This window comes from Electrophorus electricus, chromosome 26 (assembly GCF_013358815.1).
Source record: "Electrophorus electricus isolate fEleEle1 chromosome 26, fEleEle1.pri, whole genome shotgun sequence".
Lineage (NCBI taxonomy): Eukaryota > Metazoa > Chordata > Actinopteri > Gymnotiformes > Gymnotidae > Electrophorus > Electrophorus electricus.
In genome coordinates, this window is record NC_049560.1 from 8,614,924 (window position 1) to 8,630,209 (window position 15,286).

Consider the following 15,286-nt stretch of genomic DNA (forward strand, 5'->3'; position numbering starts at 1 on the left):
GTAGGGCGCTGCTGATCTGGGATCAGCATGAATGAAATGATGTCTGATTGCATCCTGGTAACTCGAGTATGACTCTATTCTCCCACAAATATGATGTTAATCCAGAAAACTAAATGTTTGATCTGCTACAAAAGTAATTTATGAATGCAGTGAGTGGTTAAAGATCCTAAGTGTGTGTGCATGTGTGCGTATGTGTGTGTGTGCGTACGTGTGTGTGTGCGTACGTGTGTGTGTGCGTACGTGTGTGTGCGTACGTGTGTGTGTGTGCGTGTGCGTGCGCGTGTGTGTGTGTGTGTGTGCATGCGTGCGTACGTGTGTGTGTGCGTATGTTTCCGTACGTGTGTGCGTGCGTGCGTGCGTGTGTGTGTGTCTGTGTGTGCATACGTGTGTGTGTGTGTGTGTGTGTGTGTGTGCATGTGTGCTTAAGTGTGTGTGTGTGTGTGTGTGTGTGTGCGTATGTGTCCGTACGTGTGTGTGCGTGCGTTCGTGTGTGTGTGTGTGTGTGTGTGTGTGTGTGCGTGCGTATGTGTCCGTACGTGTGTGTGTGTGTGTGCGCGCGCGTGTGTGCGTGTGCGTACGTGTGTGTGTGTGCGTGCGTGTGTGTGCGTGTGCGTATGTGTGTGTGTGTGTGTGTGTGTGTGTGCATGTGTGCGTACGTGTGTGTGTGTGTGCGTGCGTATGTGTCCGTGTGTGTGCGTGCGTGTGCGTGCGTGTGTGTGCGTGTGCGTACGTGTGTGTGTGTGTGTGTGCATGTGTGCGTACGTGTGTGTGTGTGTGTGCGTGCGTATGTGTCCGTACGTGTGTGTGTGTGTGTGTGTGTGTGTGTGTGTGTGTGTGCGCGCGCGTGCAGGTGAATCACTGGTGTGAGTGCGGAGTGTATCTCCTGGCGTCTCAGGCGGTGGACAAGTGTCAGTCTCAGGAGGGTGCGGAGACAGCCCTACTGGAGCTGGAGAACTACATGACCACGGCGGAGCAACAGCAGCTCGGCCAGCTCAAAGACCTCTACAACCAGAATGAGTTAGTCCTTACCCAGCCCATCAAGGTGTGCTGCCTCCCTTACATCCAGAAACTGATCCGCGGTCAGTTTACTGAAGTGTGTCGCTTGAGTCAGATGGAATCAACAATTACATTTCAATAAAATACTACCATAAATTATTTTACAATTAAATATTATCATACATGATATTTGGATAAAATGAATACTTTGAATGCTTCATATTTGTACATCAGTGATCAATTCTGAAGTCGTGTTCTACTTAAGAAAATAATTGAAAGGCCAAATAACACACAAGAATGCAACTTTTGTTGTATGGTTTTATTATTTAATTCTACATAGTATTAGTTATTAAATTAAATAACAAAACCTATTAATATGACAAATGACTTTAAACATTACCTGGTAGTGTTGCTACACATTTGCCGGGGCATCTCATGTTGGCTGAATCTGAATACTTCTGCTGTATAAATAATTTAAACTGTGATTAAACAAACAATGTTCTCAGAGATATAACAGTTTTCTTTGCAATCTCTGCCCATCCAGGTCAAAGTACAGACTGCCTTGAAACGGCTGGAGGAGGCGGAGGAGATGTTCAGAAAAAGGCGCGTGAGTCTGAAGAAGCTCTCCGCTAAGCAGACCAGGCCTGTCCAGCCCGTGGCTCCACGCCCGGAGGCGTCACCCAAGCGCGCTTTAACCAAAACCCCACGGCCCACAGGACCTAGTGAGTAACCACAGGACGGCAGTGAGAAGCCCCGCTGTTCTGACATTTTAGTATTACACCTATTAATGGAATCTGTAATTGTCACTGTTTTTACAAAGTTTGGTATGACTGAAGCTTTAAATAGTACTATCTCCTCTACTGAACCTTTAAATAGTACTGTCCCCTCTACTGAACCTTTAAATTATACTATCTCCCCTACTGAGTCTTTAAATAGCACTATCTCCTTTACTGAACCTTTAAATAGTACTATCCCCTCTACTGTACATTTAAATCTCCTCTGTGTCTGATGTGTGTTTATGAAGATATTTATGGAGACTGGCAGTGCCAACAGGCCTGGATATGTTTGGTTGTGTTTAGATGTATAGCACCACATGGACCTGGCTTGTAATTCACTCACTCACTCACTCACTCACTCACTCACTCACTCACACTTAGAGTACTAATAGTATACTCCGCGAGGGGCACTGTTGGTACTGAAATAGCTTCGGCGCTTTGCATCGCTGGCACTGTGTGTCCTTGTTAAGAGACCTGGTCTTGTCCTTGGACCCAGAGTTTATTTCTCTCCAGCACTGAACCGGAGAGGGTCCGAGCAGAGCTCCTCCAGGCAGCCCTCCGAGGCCGACCCGACTAAAAAGAGGAACATCCGCAAGTCTAAAGGTGGCATCAAGGTGAGGGGAAGGGCTCGGCTCCTTTGAATCCAGGCAAATCAGACCATCTGTGGCGACGCATCTGCGGCGCTGAGTCTTACCCTCCTTTCCTTATACGAAAATCTTGTCTGTCCTGACTAAGATTGAAGTGATGCGTGAGGAGAGCCAAGGAGGGTCCACACACGTCCTCGTCCCCAGCGAGAGTGAGGAGAGTCTGTGTGATAGGAGGAGGTAAGCAGTGTCCCCGTGCACATACTAGAGACAGACTCCCCGTGCACATACTAGAGACAGACTCCCCGTGCACATACTAGAGACACACTCCCCGTGCACATACTAGAGACACACTCCCCGTGCACATACTAGAGACAGACTCCCCGTGCACATACTAGAGACAGACTCCCCGTGCACATACTAGAGACAGACTCCCCGTGCACATACTAGAGACACACTCCCCGTGCACATACTAGAGACACACTCCCCGTGCACATACTAGAGACACACTCCCCGTGCACATACTAGAGACAGACTCCCCGTGCACATACTAGAGACAGACTCCCCGTGCACATACTAGAGACAGACTCCCCGTGCACATACTAGAGACAGACTCCCCGTGCACATACTAGAGACAGACTCCCCGTGCACATACTAGAGACAGACTCCCCGTGCACATACTAGAGACAGACTCCCCGTGCACATACTAGAGACAGACTCCCTGTCCACAAAGTAGTTGCTAAGTAGGAGAGTGGTGAAAATCTGCCAGTGTTTATGTGGAAAATCTACAATCTACTAGTGTGTGTATGGAATTGTTCGCAGGGCATAATGTAGTCTGAGAGGAACATATTGAGAGATGAGGAAATTTGAAGTAGTCCTGGGTCATGTCTGTGCCGAGGGTGGATGAGCCGTGATCACGGAGCTTCCTGTTTAGTTTAAAACACATCACAGGGATTACAGTGGACACAAGGATGGCATTGTACATGCTTATCGGCACCGTTTATTACAAAGGATAATTTCTCACAAAGAACATGGAATAGTTACAAAGTGAAAACATCAAACAATGAAAAACAAGTTAAATGCTTCCCAGAGTTCCCAGTTCATCATGAAAAGGCTGCTTTGCAAGAGTAGGAGTTTATAAAGAAAGGCCTACACAGCAGCAATATCTTCACAGTGGTGCAGTACATTTTGCCTACGAGTCCCGAGGACACATTGCTTACCTCTGGGGCGGTCGCCTCCCGCCAGAGATATGCCACGTCATCCTCATGTCCGTGTGAGGTGATCATCTTTTCATAAATGCAGGGGTGATATGGGGCTTTCCCTTCCCCGGAGAAGTAAACGTGTTCCTGTGGTGACACCCTGGCCACATTAGCGCACATGCCCATAAAAACATCGTCAATATGGAGAAGGGCGTTAAGGGACAAGGAGGCCTGATAAATTTTCTCCGCGACATCCCTGGACACCACGTAGCCCGCACCGGCCGTGTAGTCAGGGTAGGATGACCACCGGTACGTCTGAACAGGCATGTAGTACTTGCTGCTCTTCCGGCGGACCGGAGGGGCTCCCCTGTGCACGTGACCCACCCACACGTCTACGGCACCCTGCTGGACCAGGCCTTGCAGGTAATGCACCAAATTGGGCACATGGACGAAAACATCGTCGTCAGCGGACATGAGGAAGCGGGCATGGGCGCAGCGAGCGTGCGCCCAGCGGAACTGCAGGAGCAGCTTCAGGGTTAGGTTGTGGAACGTGTCGGCGAAATCCTGCTGGAGCAGGTCTCCGTGGAGCGAGTCCTCGGCCCGGAGCTTTTCCTGCAGCGCGCCTCTTTCATGCCGGTTGGCAGATACGCCCATGACAAACACCACCTTGACAGTGACGCCAAGTTCCTTCTTGAGATATGTGTGGTTCCCCCAGGTGGAGCGAATGGACTGCCTCCTCCTGAAGTTCTTGGGGGAGGATTTGACAAACAGAAGGAGCAGCACATCATTCCCCACACATGTGGCCTTGTGGTCGATGAGGTACGGGAAACGCCCAGAACTGTCAGCCTCCCTGCGAGTCACACTGAGGCTCTTGTTGATGAAGTCGTAGCTGTTGACCAGGTAGCGGTAGGAGTAGGACTGCACATGGCTCACTATGTGATAGTCCACCTCCTCCCAGCAAACCATGAGCACCAACAGAACACAGCACATGGAAAACAGATGCATAATCCGACACTTCCTAACCCTCCTAAGATTTATAAACATTTTTCTGGCGTAATGTTCCCAGATTCTCTCATCAAGTCCTGTTAACCAGTGGTGAGGAGTCCATATGTGCTGGAGTAAATTGACTGGTTCTGGTTCTGGCTGCGGTTCCTCCAATACCCAAAGGCATCAGTCTTAATCTGGATTATGGTCTGGATTATGGTCCTTGTTGGTGTTACAGAATTTACCCATACACCTCTGTAATTGCAGTCTGCAAAAAGAGGAAAAGTGAATTCATAAATATTTAGCTGTATAGCTTGAGAATGAGAAACAACTTGGCATCATTTAACTCGGGAAGAGAATAAATTAGCATCATGTATATCACAACATTTTCCCTGGGAATATATAGTTTATTTTCCCCCAGAAGCCCCCAAGACAGCAAGGAGCTGTGATCACGGTGATACCTGTGTTTCACAAACTGCTGTAATGGCACCAGGAGCCCACTCACCCATCTCTCACACATCACACACATCTCACATAACTCACACATCTCACACACATCTCTCACATCTCACATGTCTCTCACATATCGCTCACACATCTCACGCATCTCACACTCCTCTCATACATCTCACATATCTGTCACACATCTCACAAACATCTCTCACACATCTCACATATCCATCACACATCTCTCACGTCACACACATCTCAGATATCTCACACATCTCACACACACCTCACGTATCTCACACACATCTCACATATCTCTCACACATCTCACACACACCTCACGTATCTCACACACATCTCTCACACACACCTCACGTATCTCACACACATCTCTCACACATCTCACGTCTCACACAACTCTCACACATCTCACGTATCTCACACACATCTCTCAGACATCTTGCATATCTGTCACACACATCTCACACACATCTTACATATCTCTCACACATCTCACACACACCTCACGTATCTCACACACATCTCTCACACATCTCACGTATCTCACACACATCTCTCACACATCTCTCACGCACATCTCATACATCTCACACACATCTCTCATACATATCACACATCTCTCACACATCTCTCCTCTCTAAAGCGCCTTTCTTTTAGACCAGTGTCCCAAAGGCACATGCCACCATCATTTGAATAAATGTTGGCATGAACCATTTCCTGATCAGGAACAGTGGGCTTTGGATTCTTTTTAACTCCAGGGTGGTTTATGCAGCTACATGCAGTGAACCCTGTCTAGAATAACACACCCTTTATCTGACCTTGCCCTGACGTTTAGTGTGTATGTTTTCTAAAGATTTGTAATGAAGAGAAACAAGACTAAACAATGAGCAGACGTGATCATTCTGTTGTACTGAGAAACTTTTGATCTAGTCTCAAGTTTCTAGACTTTTGTTCTAGTCTCAACCTTTTAGACTGTTCTATTACAGGTACCTGGATATATAGTGCACATGGCCTGAAACTTTTTTTTTTTTCTGGCAAAGTCTTTTCCTTTACAGTTAACCTGTTAACTTTTCTCTGTAACACAGCCTGTGTTTTTGCGATTATGGTTAGTTTGTGACTATGGTTGGTTTGCGATTGTAGTTGATGTTATCATGGCGATTATAATTATCACAAAAAGGTAAGAACAGGGAGAAAAAAGGCAAAGAGGCTGATGTTTACCATGTCAGGTTAGGGTTTGAGTTCCTGTTAGTTAGGGTTAGGCTTAGAGATAGGGTTCCTGTTAGTTAGGGATAGGGTTCCTGTTAGTTAGGGATAGGGTTCCTGTTAGTTAGGGTTAGGGATATGGTTCCTGTTAGTTAGGGTTAGGGATAGGGTTCCTGTTAGTTAGGGTTAGGGATAGGGTTCCTGTTAGTTAGGGTTAGGGATAGGGTTCCTGTTAGTTAGGGTTATGGATAAGGTTCCTGTTAGTTAGGGATAGGGTTCCTGTTAGTTAGGGTTAGGGATAGGGTTCCTGTTGGTTAGGGATAGGGTTCCTGTTAGTTAGGGTTAGGGATAGGGTTCCTGTTAGTTAGGGATAGGGTTCCTGTTAGTTAGGGTTAGGGATAGGGTTCCTGTTAGTTAGGGTTAGAGATAGGGTTCCTGTTAGTTAGGGTTAGGGATAGGGTTCCTGTTAGTTAGGGTTAGGGATAAGGTTCCTGTTAGTTAGGGATAAGGTTCCTGTTAGTTAGGGTTAGGGATAGGGTTCCTGTTGGTTAGGGTTAGGGATAGGGTTCCTGTTAGTTAGGGTTAGGGTTCCTGTTAGTTAGGGTTAGGGTTCCTGTTAGTTAGGGTTAGGGATAGGGTTCCTGTTAGTTAGGGTTAGGGATAGGGTTCCTGTTGGTTAGGGTTAGGGATAGGGTTCCTGTTAGTTAGGGTTAGGGTTCCTGTTAGTTAGGGTTAGGGTTCCTGTTAGTTAGGGTTAGGGATAGGGTTCCTGTTAGTTAGGGTTAGGGATAAGGTTCCTGTTAGTTAGGGTTAGGGATAGGGTTCCTGTTAGTTAGGGTTAGGGTTCCTGTTAGTTAGGGTTAGGGTTAGGGTTCCTGTTAGTTAAGGTTAGGGATAAGGTTCCTGTTAGTTAGGGTTAGGGATAAGGTTCCTGTTAGTTAGGGATAGGGTTCCTGTTAGTTAGGGTTAGGGATAGGGTTCCTGTTGGTTAGGGTTAGGGTTCCTGTTAGTTAGGGTTAGGGATAAGGTTCCTGTTAGTTAGGGTTAGGGATAGGGTTCCTGTTAGTTAGGGTTAGGGTTCCTGTTAGTTAGGGTTAGGGTTAGGGTTCCTGTTAGTTAGGGTTAGGGATAGGGTTCCTGTTAGTTAGGGTTAGGGATGGGGTTCCTGTTAGTTAGGGTTAGGGATAGGGTTCCTGTTAGTTAGGGTTAGGGATAAGGTTCCTGTTAGTTAGGGTTAGGGATAGGGTTCCTGTTAGTTAGGGTTAGGGTTCCTGTTAGTTAGGGTTAGGGTTAGGGTTCCTGTTAGTTAAGGTTAGGGATAAGGTTCCTGTTAGTTAGGGTTAGGGATAAGGTTCCTGTTAGTTAGGGATAGGGTTCCTGTTAGTTAGGGTTAGGGATAGGGTTCCTGTTGGTTAGGGTTAGGGTTCCTGTTAGTTAGGGTTAGGGATAAGGTTCCTGTTAGTTAGGGTTAGGGATAGGGTTCCTGTTAGTTAGGGTTAGGGTTCCTGTTAGTTAGGGTTAGGGTTCCTGTTAGTTAGGGTTAGGGATAGGGTTCCTGTTAGTTAGGGTTAGGGATAAGGTTCCTGTTAGTTAGGGTTAGGGATAAGGTTCCTGTTAGTTAGGGTTAGGGATAGGGTTCCTGTTAGTTAGGGTTAGGGATAAGGTTCCTGTTAGTTAGGGTTAGGGATAAGGTTCCTGTTAGTTAGGGTTAGGGATAGGGTTCCTGTTAGTTAGGGTTAGGGATAAGGTTCCTGTTAGTTAGGGTTAGGGATAAGGTTCCTGTTAGTTAGGGTTAGGGATAGGGTTCCTGTTAGTTAGGGTTAGGGATAAGGTTCCTGTTAGTTAGGGTTAGGGATAGGGTTCCTGTTAGTTAGGGTTAGGGTTAGGGTTCCTGTTAGTTAGGGTTAGGGTTCCTGTTAGTTAGGGTTAGGGTTAGGGTTCCTGTTAGTTAGGGTTAGGGTTCCTGTTAGTTAGGGTTAGGGATAGGGTTCCTGTTAGTTAGGGTTATGGATAAGGTTCCTGTTAGTTAGGGATAGGGATAGAGTTCTGTATACTGGGTTAGGGTTAGGGTTCCTGTTAGTTAGGGTTAGAGTTCTGTACACTGGGTGTACAGCAAAATAGCAGCTCAGCTCTTTGTTAAACAGTGAAGAGTTTAAAGTGCCAAGCGCATCAGAAACTCTGCAGACTGTGCACCCACTCATGACAAAAACGATCATTATAGCCACAAGTCCTGCCCAAGCCCTGCCACCGGAGAAGCACCAGCTAAACTGCCTTGTGTCAGTAGCAATGGGCATCATGTGTCTTCACAACCACACTGTCTGTTTAAAGAACTTATTCATTTTTCATTTGGGGCTGTCTGAACCCACACTTCCTCCATTCTCATTTAGAGCCTGCGTGTATTTCTATTAATGTTTACTGGTATAAAATCTCTGGAAACGATTTTAAACTGAAGAACCCATTACAAACTTTAACAAACACACATTTCACACATCTCACGTCTCTCACACATTCAATAAAACTGCACTTTACACAAAACTCATCAGAACTGAAATGCTCACATTAGCCCATAACAGACCGACAAAGCTAAGGACCCATTCTTTAGAGAACAAATACCCAGCTGTCCAGTGAGCTCGGACTGTCTGTGGGAATACGGTTCCGGGGCTTGATGTTTGAAGTAGAGGTGCCAACTACGCAGCCTGTTGAATCAGGTCATTTTTTCCTCTTTGTGTATTTGCTGCACCCTGTTCAGTTTGCTTTTAGTGGACACAAGTATGCAGTTCCACAGTGAATCAGGAGGTCCACTTCTTTACCATCCTCTCTAGTCCTGCAGGAGTCAACATACTAACAAAGTGGAAAATGAAAATTGAGGACATACACTTTTACATTTAAGGCGTCCGGCAGACGATCTTGTCGATTCACGTGTTTATCAGAACAAGGGTATGTGTGCACCTAAGCGCTGACTGTGTTATGTACTGCAGGGTAACACACTGCGAGTATTTCTCTCTACATGAGGAGTGTGTGTATGCCAAAGACGCTGTGAGATTTCAAGCTGAGACAAACAGAATAGCTATTATTACTTCTGATTTGTGTGTTATATCTAGTTTTACATCCTTATAACACTTCGTAGTGCTTGAAAAATTTTAGAAGCTTGCATGAGTCACTATACTGTAGAAGACATTATCAGTGTTGCATTCTATTTGCATTACAAATCATGTGTTGTAGCACATTACACCATTGCATTGCCAGCTAAGAGTTAAACATATATCCTTATGTATTTGTATAACTGTCAGTTCAGGGCAGTACTTCCCCTGACACACAATCACGCTTAGATTTTTAACGTTCCTTCTTTGAGACTGTGAGCCGTGCAACGTGGCCTAATGATTAAATTATTAAACGTATGAAATTATAGCTTGACGAGAGTTCCGTCAACAAAACAGCTTATTGACCAGCGCGTGTGACTGAAGCAAGCTGAGGTTTTAAGTGAAGGACCAGGGTGGAAGCTGGAGCTTCTCAATCTACACATCCACTAATGAAAAGCTCACACTCAGCTCCAACGCCTCAATGTTTGCGTGTTGTCAGGGGTTGTAGTTATATGACCCATTTCTGCCATGCTTAAAGGCGTCTTAGACACAGCTGAGCTGAGGTGGGCGGAAAAGATTGTGCTGACACTGTTCACATCACTGTTCTCTGTAAAACCGTCCCGTTCACACCTATACACAGTAAAGCCAGACCCGTTTCCGAAAGAATGACACACGTATGAAAAGACGGCCAGGTAGCCAGCGTACAGGTGGCTGCGTCCGTCCCGGCGAGCTTCAAACCGGTTCATGTGTTCACTCAAAACAAGAATCCTCTGGTGTTTTAGTTTGGTTCTGTGTAAATTTTCTGATGTGATAAAAGTCACGTTTCACCTCCCTCGATGTAATGGGACTTACCCGTGTTTAAGCCGCTTACCCTCTGTGAGTGGAAACCTTCAGTTCTTCTCTGTACACCGCAAGCTGTGTCTGCTTGCTATCAGCTGAAAGTGCCGGTTAACATGAAACTTGCCTGAGCAGTTTTTCTTTAGCCCGGGAGGAACTGAAGAGCGTATAGAGTTTGTCTGGCTGGGGCGGGGCAGATGAGATAGCCCTGCCCCTGATGAGCGCAACTCGGTCATCCCTGGAGTTTGTGACACGTGAATCATGTACGCAGATACCGGAGAGTCACGGTCAGCCGGGGCAGATTGTTCGTGGAGGAGGGAACCGTGATGAGCTGGAGGGAGACAAATGCCTGTTCTCTCCAAATTTCTCACACACACACTGTACTGAAAAGAAGAGGAACTCTGTTATGCACATGAAACATGATGTTCAGAAATTTGTGAGCTATCACACTGTTAGTTGAGAATGAGAATGGGACGCCTCTAACGAGACGGAAAGATGTTTTGAACATTAATTGAAATGATGTTTAAATAATCAACAAAACTGCACAAAGAATTTTTTATATTTAGATATAAAGTTATTATTATTATTATTATTATTATTATTATTATTATTAATAATAATAATAATAATAATAATAATAATAATATGCGATTTTTAAATGTTTTTAGATGGAATTCATGTTTTTCAGTTTAAACCTAATGACATTTACTAAAATGTTGAAAATACTTGTCACAACATTATCTGCTGTTCTCTGCTTGCAATGCAATCTGTTGTTCTTTTAGTTCTTCTTAAGTTCAGTGAGCAACTCTGCTCATCTGAGCTCAGGTCCTCTATCACAGCTTCTGAGACTCCGGCTGATTTGAGAAATGGCGAAACAACAATAGGCTCAAACTTGTCAAAGTCAAATGTGAACAGTGCTGTGTCAGTACAACATGGGGTGTCACATCGGGTGTCTCTCTACTGTTTGGGTCCAGATCTCCAATGAGCAAGCGGTTGGTCACAGTGGGGAGGAGTTATAGCAGAAACCTAGAGGGGACCAAGACTCAGGAGGGAACCGTCCACCTTGGACACGCCAGCTGATAACCAGTCCAAGTGTTGTTATGTTATGTTTAGTCCATGTATCCAGTCTAGCGTAGGTGTGGGGGTCTCGGCTACTCCTGGGGGTCTAGGGCGGGTGAGCTGTTCCTGCATCCACTGCAGTAAAGGGAATTTGGGAAAGACTATGGCAGGATGGGTTAATCTACTTGCAGTGGCAGGACATTCTGATGTCATCTGATTCCCTGTCAGCAATGAGCAGGTCTAATCCAGAATGTGAGCACAGTCCTGAGGGCCAGGCGGTGAGCACCTTTGTATACGTTACCCAAAAGCTTTTAAGAAAATAACTATAATCTAGATTTAAAAAGTGGGAGTGTGTCAGAGTCCTGACTTAAGGATGGAAGATTATTCCATAACCAAGAGGCTTTATAGGAGAAGACTTCCCCAGATGTAATCTTCATAATCCTCTGAACCAAGAGGAATCTTGTCTTTTTAGAACACAGTTGGTGTGGCTGATTTATAGGAGTCATGGAGTTCACTCAGATGCTGTTGGGCCAGAGAATGTAATATACATCAACATCAACGAGAGGATTTTAAAGTCAATTTGAAATTTACCTGGGAGCCAGTGCAGAGCTGAAAATACAGGACTAATGTGGAGAAGTTTTCTCTTGTGTGCCCCTGTACGCTTCTGTGTGCTCCTGTGTGGACTCTGGTTCCTGAATTCTGTACAAGTTGGAGTTTATTTAAAGACATTTAGGGAGTTCAGTTAGAAAACTGTTATGCAATAATCCAGTCTTGATGAAATGAAAGCAATGATTTCTCTGTATCTGCTGAGGAAGTTATAGTTCAGTTTATCAATATTATATAAATGGAAAACGGTGGTAAGAAATGGAAAACAAAAGATTTGGGTGTTACTGAAAAGCCATTAAGATTTAGTAGAAAATTAATCAAAATGCATTTTGCAGCTTTCTTGGATTTGTGCTATAACATGACCTATAATATAACATGATCTATACCATAGTTTTAGTTTTTAGTTCTAAATGAGCATATACCTGTTTTACAAGGTTGTGTCCTTTAAACACAGACAGCCTTTCTCTTTATAATTATTATAATTATTATTAGTTATGTTTATTAGTTATGTTATGTCACGTTTATGTTTATCTTCTCAAAACCAAGGACTCAGCTTTTTCACTCCACGCACGCACGCACGCACGCAAACCATAATGTTCTCTGTTGTTCTTTCCCTCTACAGACACATAATGACAGAGCTGATTGAGACGGAACGACTCTATGTGGAGGAGCTCCAAAGCATAATGCAGGTGCGTTTATCTCTTGTTCCTTGGGGGTAGTGTTGTGCACAAGGCCTCGACCCCTGACCCCGACCCTGACCCTTCAGAATCTGATGTTATTACTAACGCGGCTGTTGTTGTCGTTCTTGTTGTTACGCTGTGGAAACTGCTCCGTGTCTCAGTGTCTCTTTCTAGTAAAAAGCGATTTCTATGGCATTTCTGTTCTGAAAGACATATTTAAACATTCACTTGTTTGACGGATATGAAGAAATAAAGCAGTATATTGGCAGCAACCACAGAAACAGCTCCAAGTGCCCTGTTGGTATTGACGTGTGCGGCTGTCACTCCGTGGTACTACTAGGGCTACGCTGCAGCACTTGGTGACTCAGAACTGGCCCATGTAATCCCAGCAGTACTGGAGAACAACAGCGACGTGCTGTTCGGGAACCTTCCTGAAATCTACGACTTCCATAACAAGTGAGTCCTGATCTCCATGTGTACACACACACACACAAACAAAACACTTTTTTTCCCCTGCACCTGGCATGTACTTAGTGCATCAAGCATCACAAACCAGTTTCACAAGCTCCACACCTCCACCCCGATACTCTGAAAACAAAAACAATGGTTTAAATACAAGAAACTTGATACCTGTTAACAAGGGGAGGCCCTCCTTTGTCATGGTTGCCATGGTGACAAATCTGATGGATAACCCCCCGGAGTATAACTTTGTTCCAACCGCTCCGGTGAGGTGGTTCCTCCTGTCTAGTGTTAAAATATTTGATGTTATATTAGTATTATAATTATTAGTATAATATTATAGTAGTACTATAATTATTAGTATTATATTATAGTAGTATTATAATCTTATAATATTATTGTAAAATAGTAAGATAAAATAAAATTTGTATACAAAATGCTTTCCATACAGACTTATAAACAGAATTATGTTTCTGGTATCTGGAGAGCTAAGCATTCTGTGTGAATCTGTAATGTCACAGTAACATCAGTGTTGTACATGCATAATTATGTGTGTGATTCTACCAACCCTCTACCACCCCTCAAACACCCCTCTACCACCCCACTAACATCCCACTAACACCCTACAAAAACCCCTCTACCAACCCTCTACCACCCCTCAAGTACCCCTCAAACACCCCTCTACCACCCCACTAACATCCCACTAACACCCCACAAAAACCCCTCTACCAACCCTCTACCACCCCTCAAGTACCCCTCAAACACCCCTCTACCACCCCACTAACATCCCACTAACACCCCACAAAAACCCCTCTACCACCCCTCAAGTAACCCTCTACCACCCCACTAACACCCCTCTCCCACCCCACAAAAACCCTTCTACCAACCCTCTACCACCCCTCTACCACTCCTCAAGTACCCCTCTACCACCCCACTAACACCCCTCCACCACCCCTCTACCACCCCACTAACACGCCTCTACCACCCCTCAAGTACCCCTCTACCACCCCTCCACCACACTCCTCTAAAACACCCTTCTGTGCCCAGTTCTCCTGCCCCTGGGGACATGTCCTCATCAGTCCCAGTCTTAAGCCACTTCCTCAGCAGACCTTTGCTTCGAACCATTGACTCTCCACATTGTTTGTGTTGTTCTTTCATAGATGGGCTGTCTCATAGATGTGTGGGTGTAGGTCAAATCAGGGCAGAGGTCTGTTAAGCCACTTACAAGTAGGAATGTTAGCAGTCAAAGAAAAAAGCCTGGACCTGAGCAAAACATAGTAACCAAGCGCTTAGCTGTAGTGGACACAGCTGTAGCACAGTGTAGTGGATTGTGTAACAGAGAGAGAGTATGTAACAGAGAGAGAGCGTATTTAACAGAGAAAAAGAGCATATGTAAAAGAGAGAGAGCGTATTTAACAGAGAGACAGAGTGTATGTAACTGAGAGAGTGTATTTAACAGAGAGACAGAGTGTATGTAACTGAGAGAAAGTATTTAACAGAGACAGAGCGTATTTAACAGAGAGAGAGAGTATGTAACAGAGAGAGCACGTATGTAACAGAGAGAGCGTATATAACAGAGAGAGCGTATATAACAGAGAGAGCGTATGTAACCGAGAGAGAGTATGTAACAGAGAGAGAGTATATAACAGAGAGAGAGTATATAACAGAGAGAGCGTATGTAACAGAGAGAGCGTATGTAACAGAGAGAGCGTATATAACCGAGAGAGCGTATGTAACAGAGAGAGCGTATGTAACAGAGAGAGCGTATATAACCGAGAGAGCGTATGTAACCGAGAGAGCGTATGTAACCGAGAGAGCGTATGTAACACAGAGAGAGAGTATGTAACAGAGAGAGAGAGTATGTAAAAAGGGATACAAATTAAATTCAAGGTACAAAGTTCAGTTACAAGGCAGATATGACCCAATGGCTTTCCAGTGAAAGACTGAATGAAAACCCCAAATGAAAACATGTAAACATGCTGTAACCACAGCAGTGCCTGTGGCCCTCCTGTGCTGGCTGAAACACTAGACGGACTGTCAGGATCACTTAATGAGGGCCTGCCATGGCTGCGTGTGTGTTATTGCCGTTGTCTGCACACCACTTTCATATTAGAAATAAATTATAGCATCATTCCACAATCTGTAGGCATAATGGTTGCCATAGCGTAAGCCCTAATGCAATAGCAACAGGTCGTAACGTCCCATCCCAGGAGAGCGGTGCAGTCATATCTCCCTCCTTTTCTTTCTTAATGTGCATGTTTTCTACAGGAACTTTCTAATTTAATTACCACATAATGTAATAACATGTTCATTTGATTGCTGTCTCTTTGTTTCCTCTGTGTTGCGCCTCAT

General features: G+C 44.9%; 2 protein-coding genes across 10 annotated transcripts in view; one reads left to right on the forward strand and one right to left on the reverse strand.

Moving 5' to 3' along the window:
* Positions 1–15,286, forward strand: part of mcf2l2 (MCF.2 cell line derived transforming sequence-like 2) — a 60,349-nt gene that overhangs the window by 24,147 nt on the left and 20,916 nt on the right. For all 8 annotated transcript variants that reach the window (XM_026996269.2, XM_026996293.2, XM_026996317.2 and 5 more), the window contains exons 12-17: positions 851–1,042; positions 1,541–1,718; positions 2,286–2,386; positions 2,508–2,596; positions 12,418–12,484; positions 12,816–12,931. In XM_026996269.2, the coding sequence (XP_026852070.2) occupies positions 851–1,042; positions 1,541–1,718; positions 2,286–2,386; positions 2,508–2,596; positions 12,418–12,484; positions 12,816–12,931 (743 nt within the window). The remainder of the gene's footprint in view (positions 1–850; positions 1,043–1,540; positions 1,719–2,285; positions 2,387–2,507; positions 2,597–12,417; positions 12,485–12,815; positions 12,932–15,286) is intronic.
* Positions 3,361–10,264, reverse strand: b3gnt5a (UDP-GlcNAc:betaGal beta-1,3-N-acetylglucosaminyltransferase 5a). 2 transcript variants are annotated; one of them, XM_035523413.1, is made up of 2 exons: positions 10,165–10,264; positions 3,361–4,807 (listed from the first exon to the last, which is right to left on the reverse strand). In XM_035523413.1, exon 2 carries the CDS (start codon positions 4,597–4,599, stop codon positions 3,460–3,462), a length of 1,140 nt encoding a protein of 379 aa, XP_035379306.1. In that variant the 5' UTR covers positions 4,600–4,807; positions 10,165–10,264; the 3' UTR covers positions 3,361–3,459. The 2 variants fall into 2 exon arrangements, with proteins under 2 accessions (XP_035379306.1, XP_026852126.2); XM_026996325.2 differs by having other exon boundaries at positions 10,146–10,264.

Coding starts and splice junctions, on each gene's coding strand:
- b3gnt5a (XM_035523413.1), bottom strand. CDS start 4,599: ATGTTTATAAATCTTAGGAGGGTTAGGAAGTGTCGGATTATGCATCTG.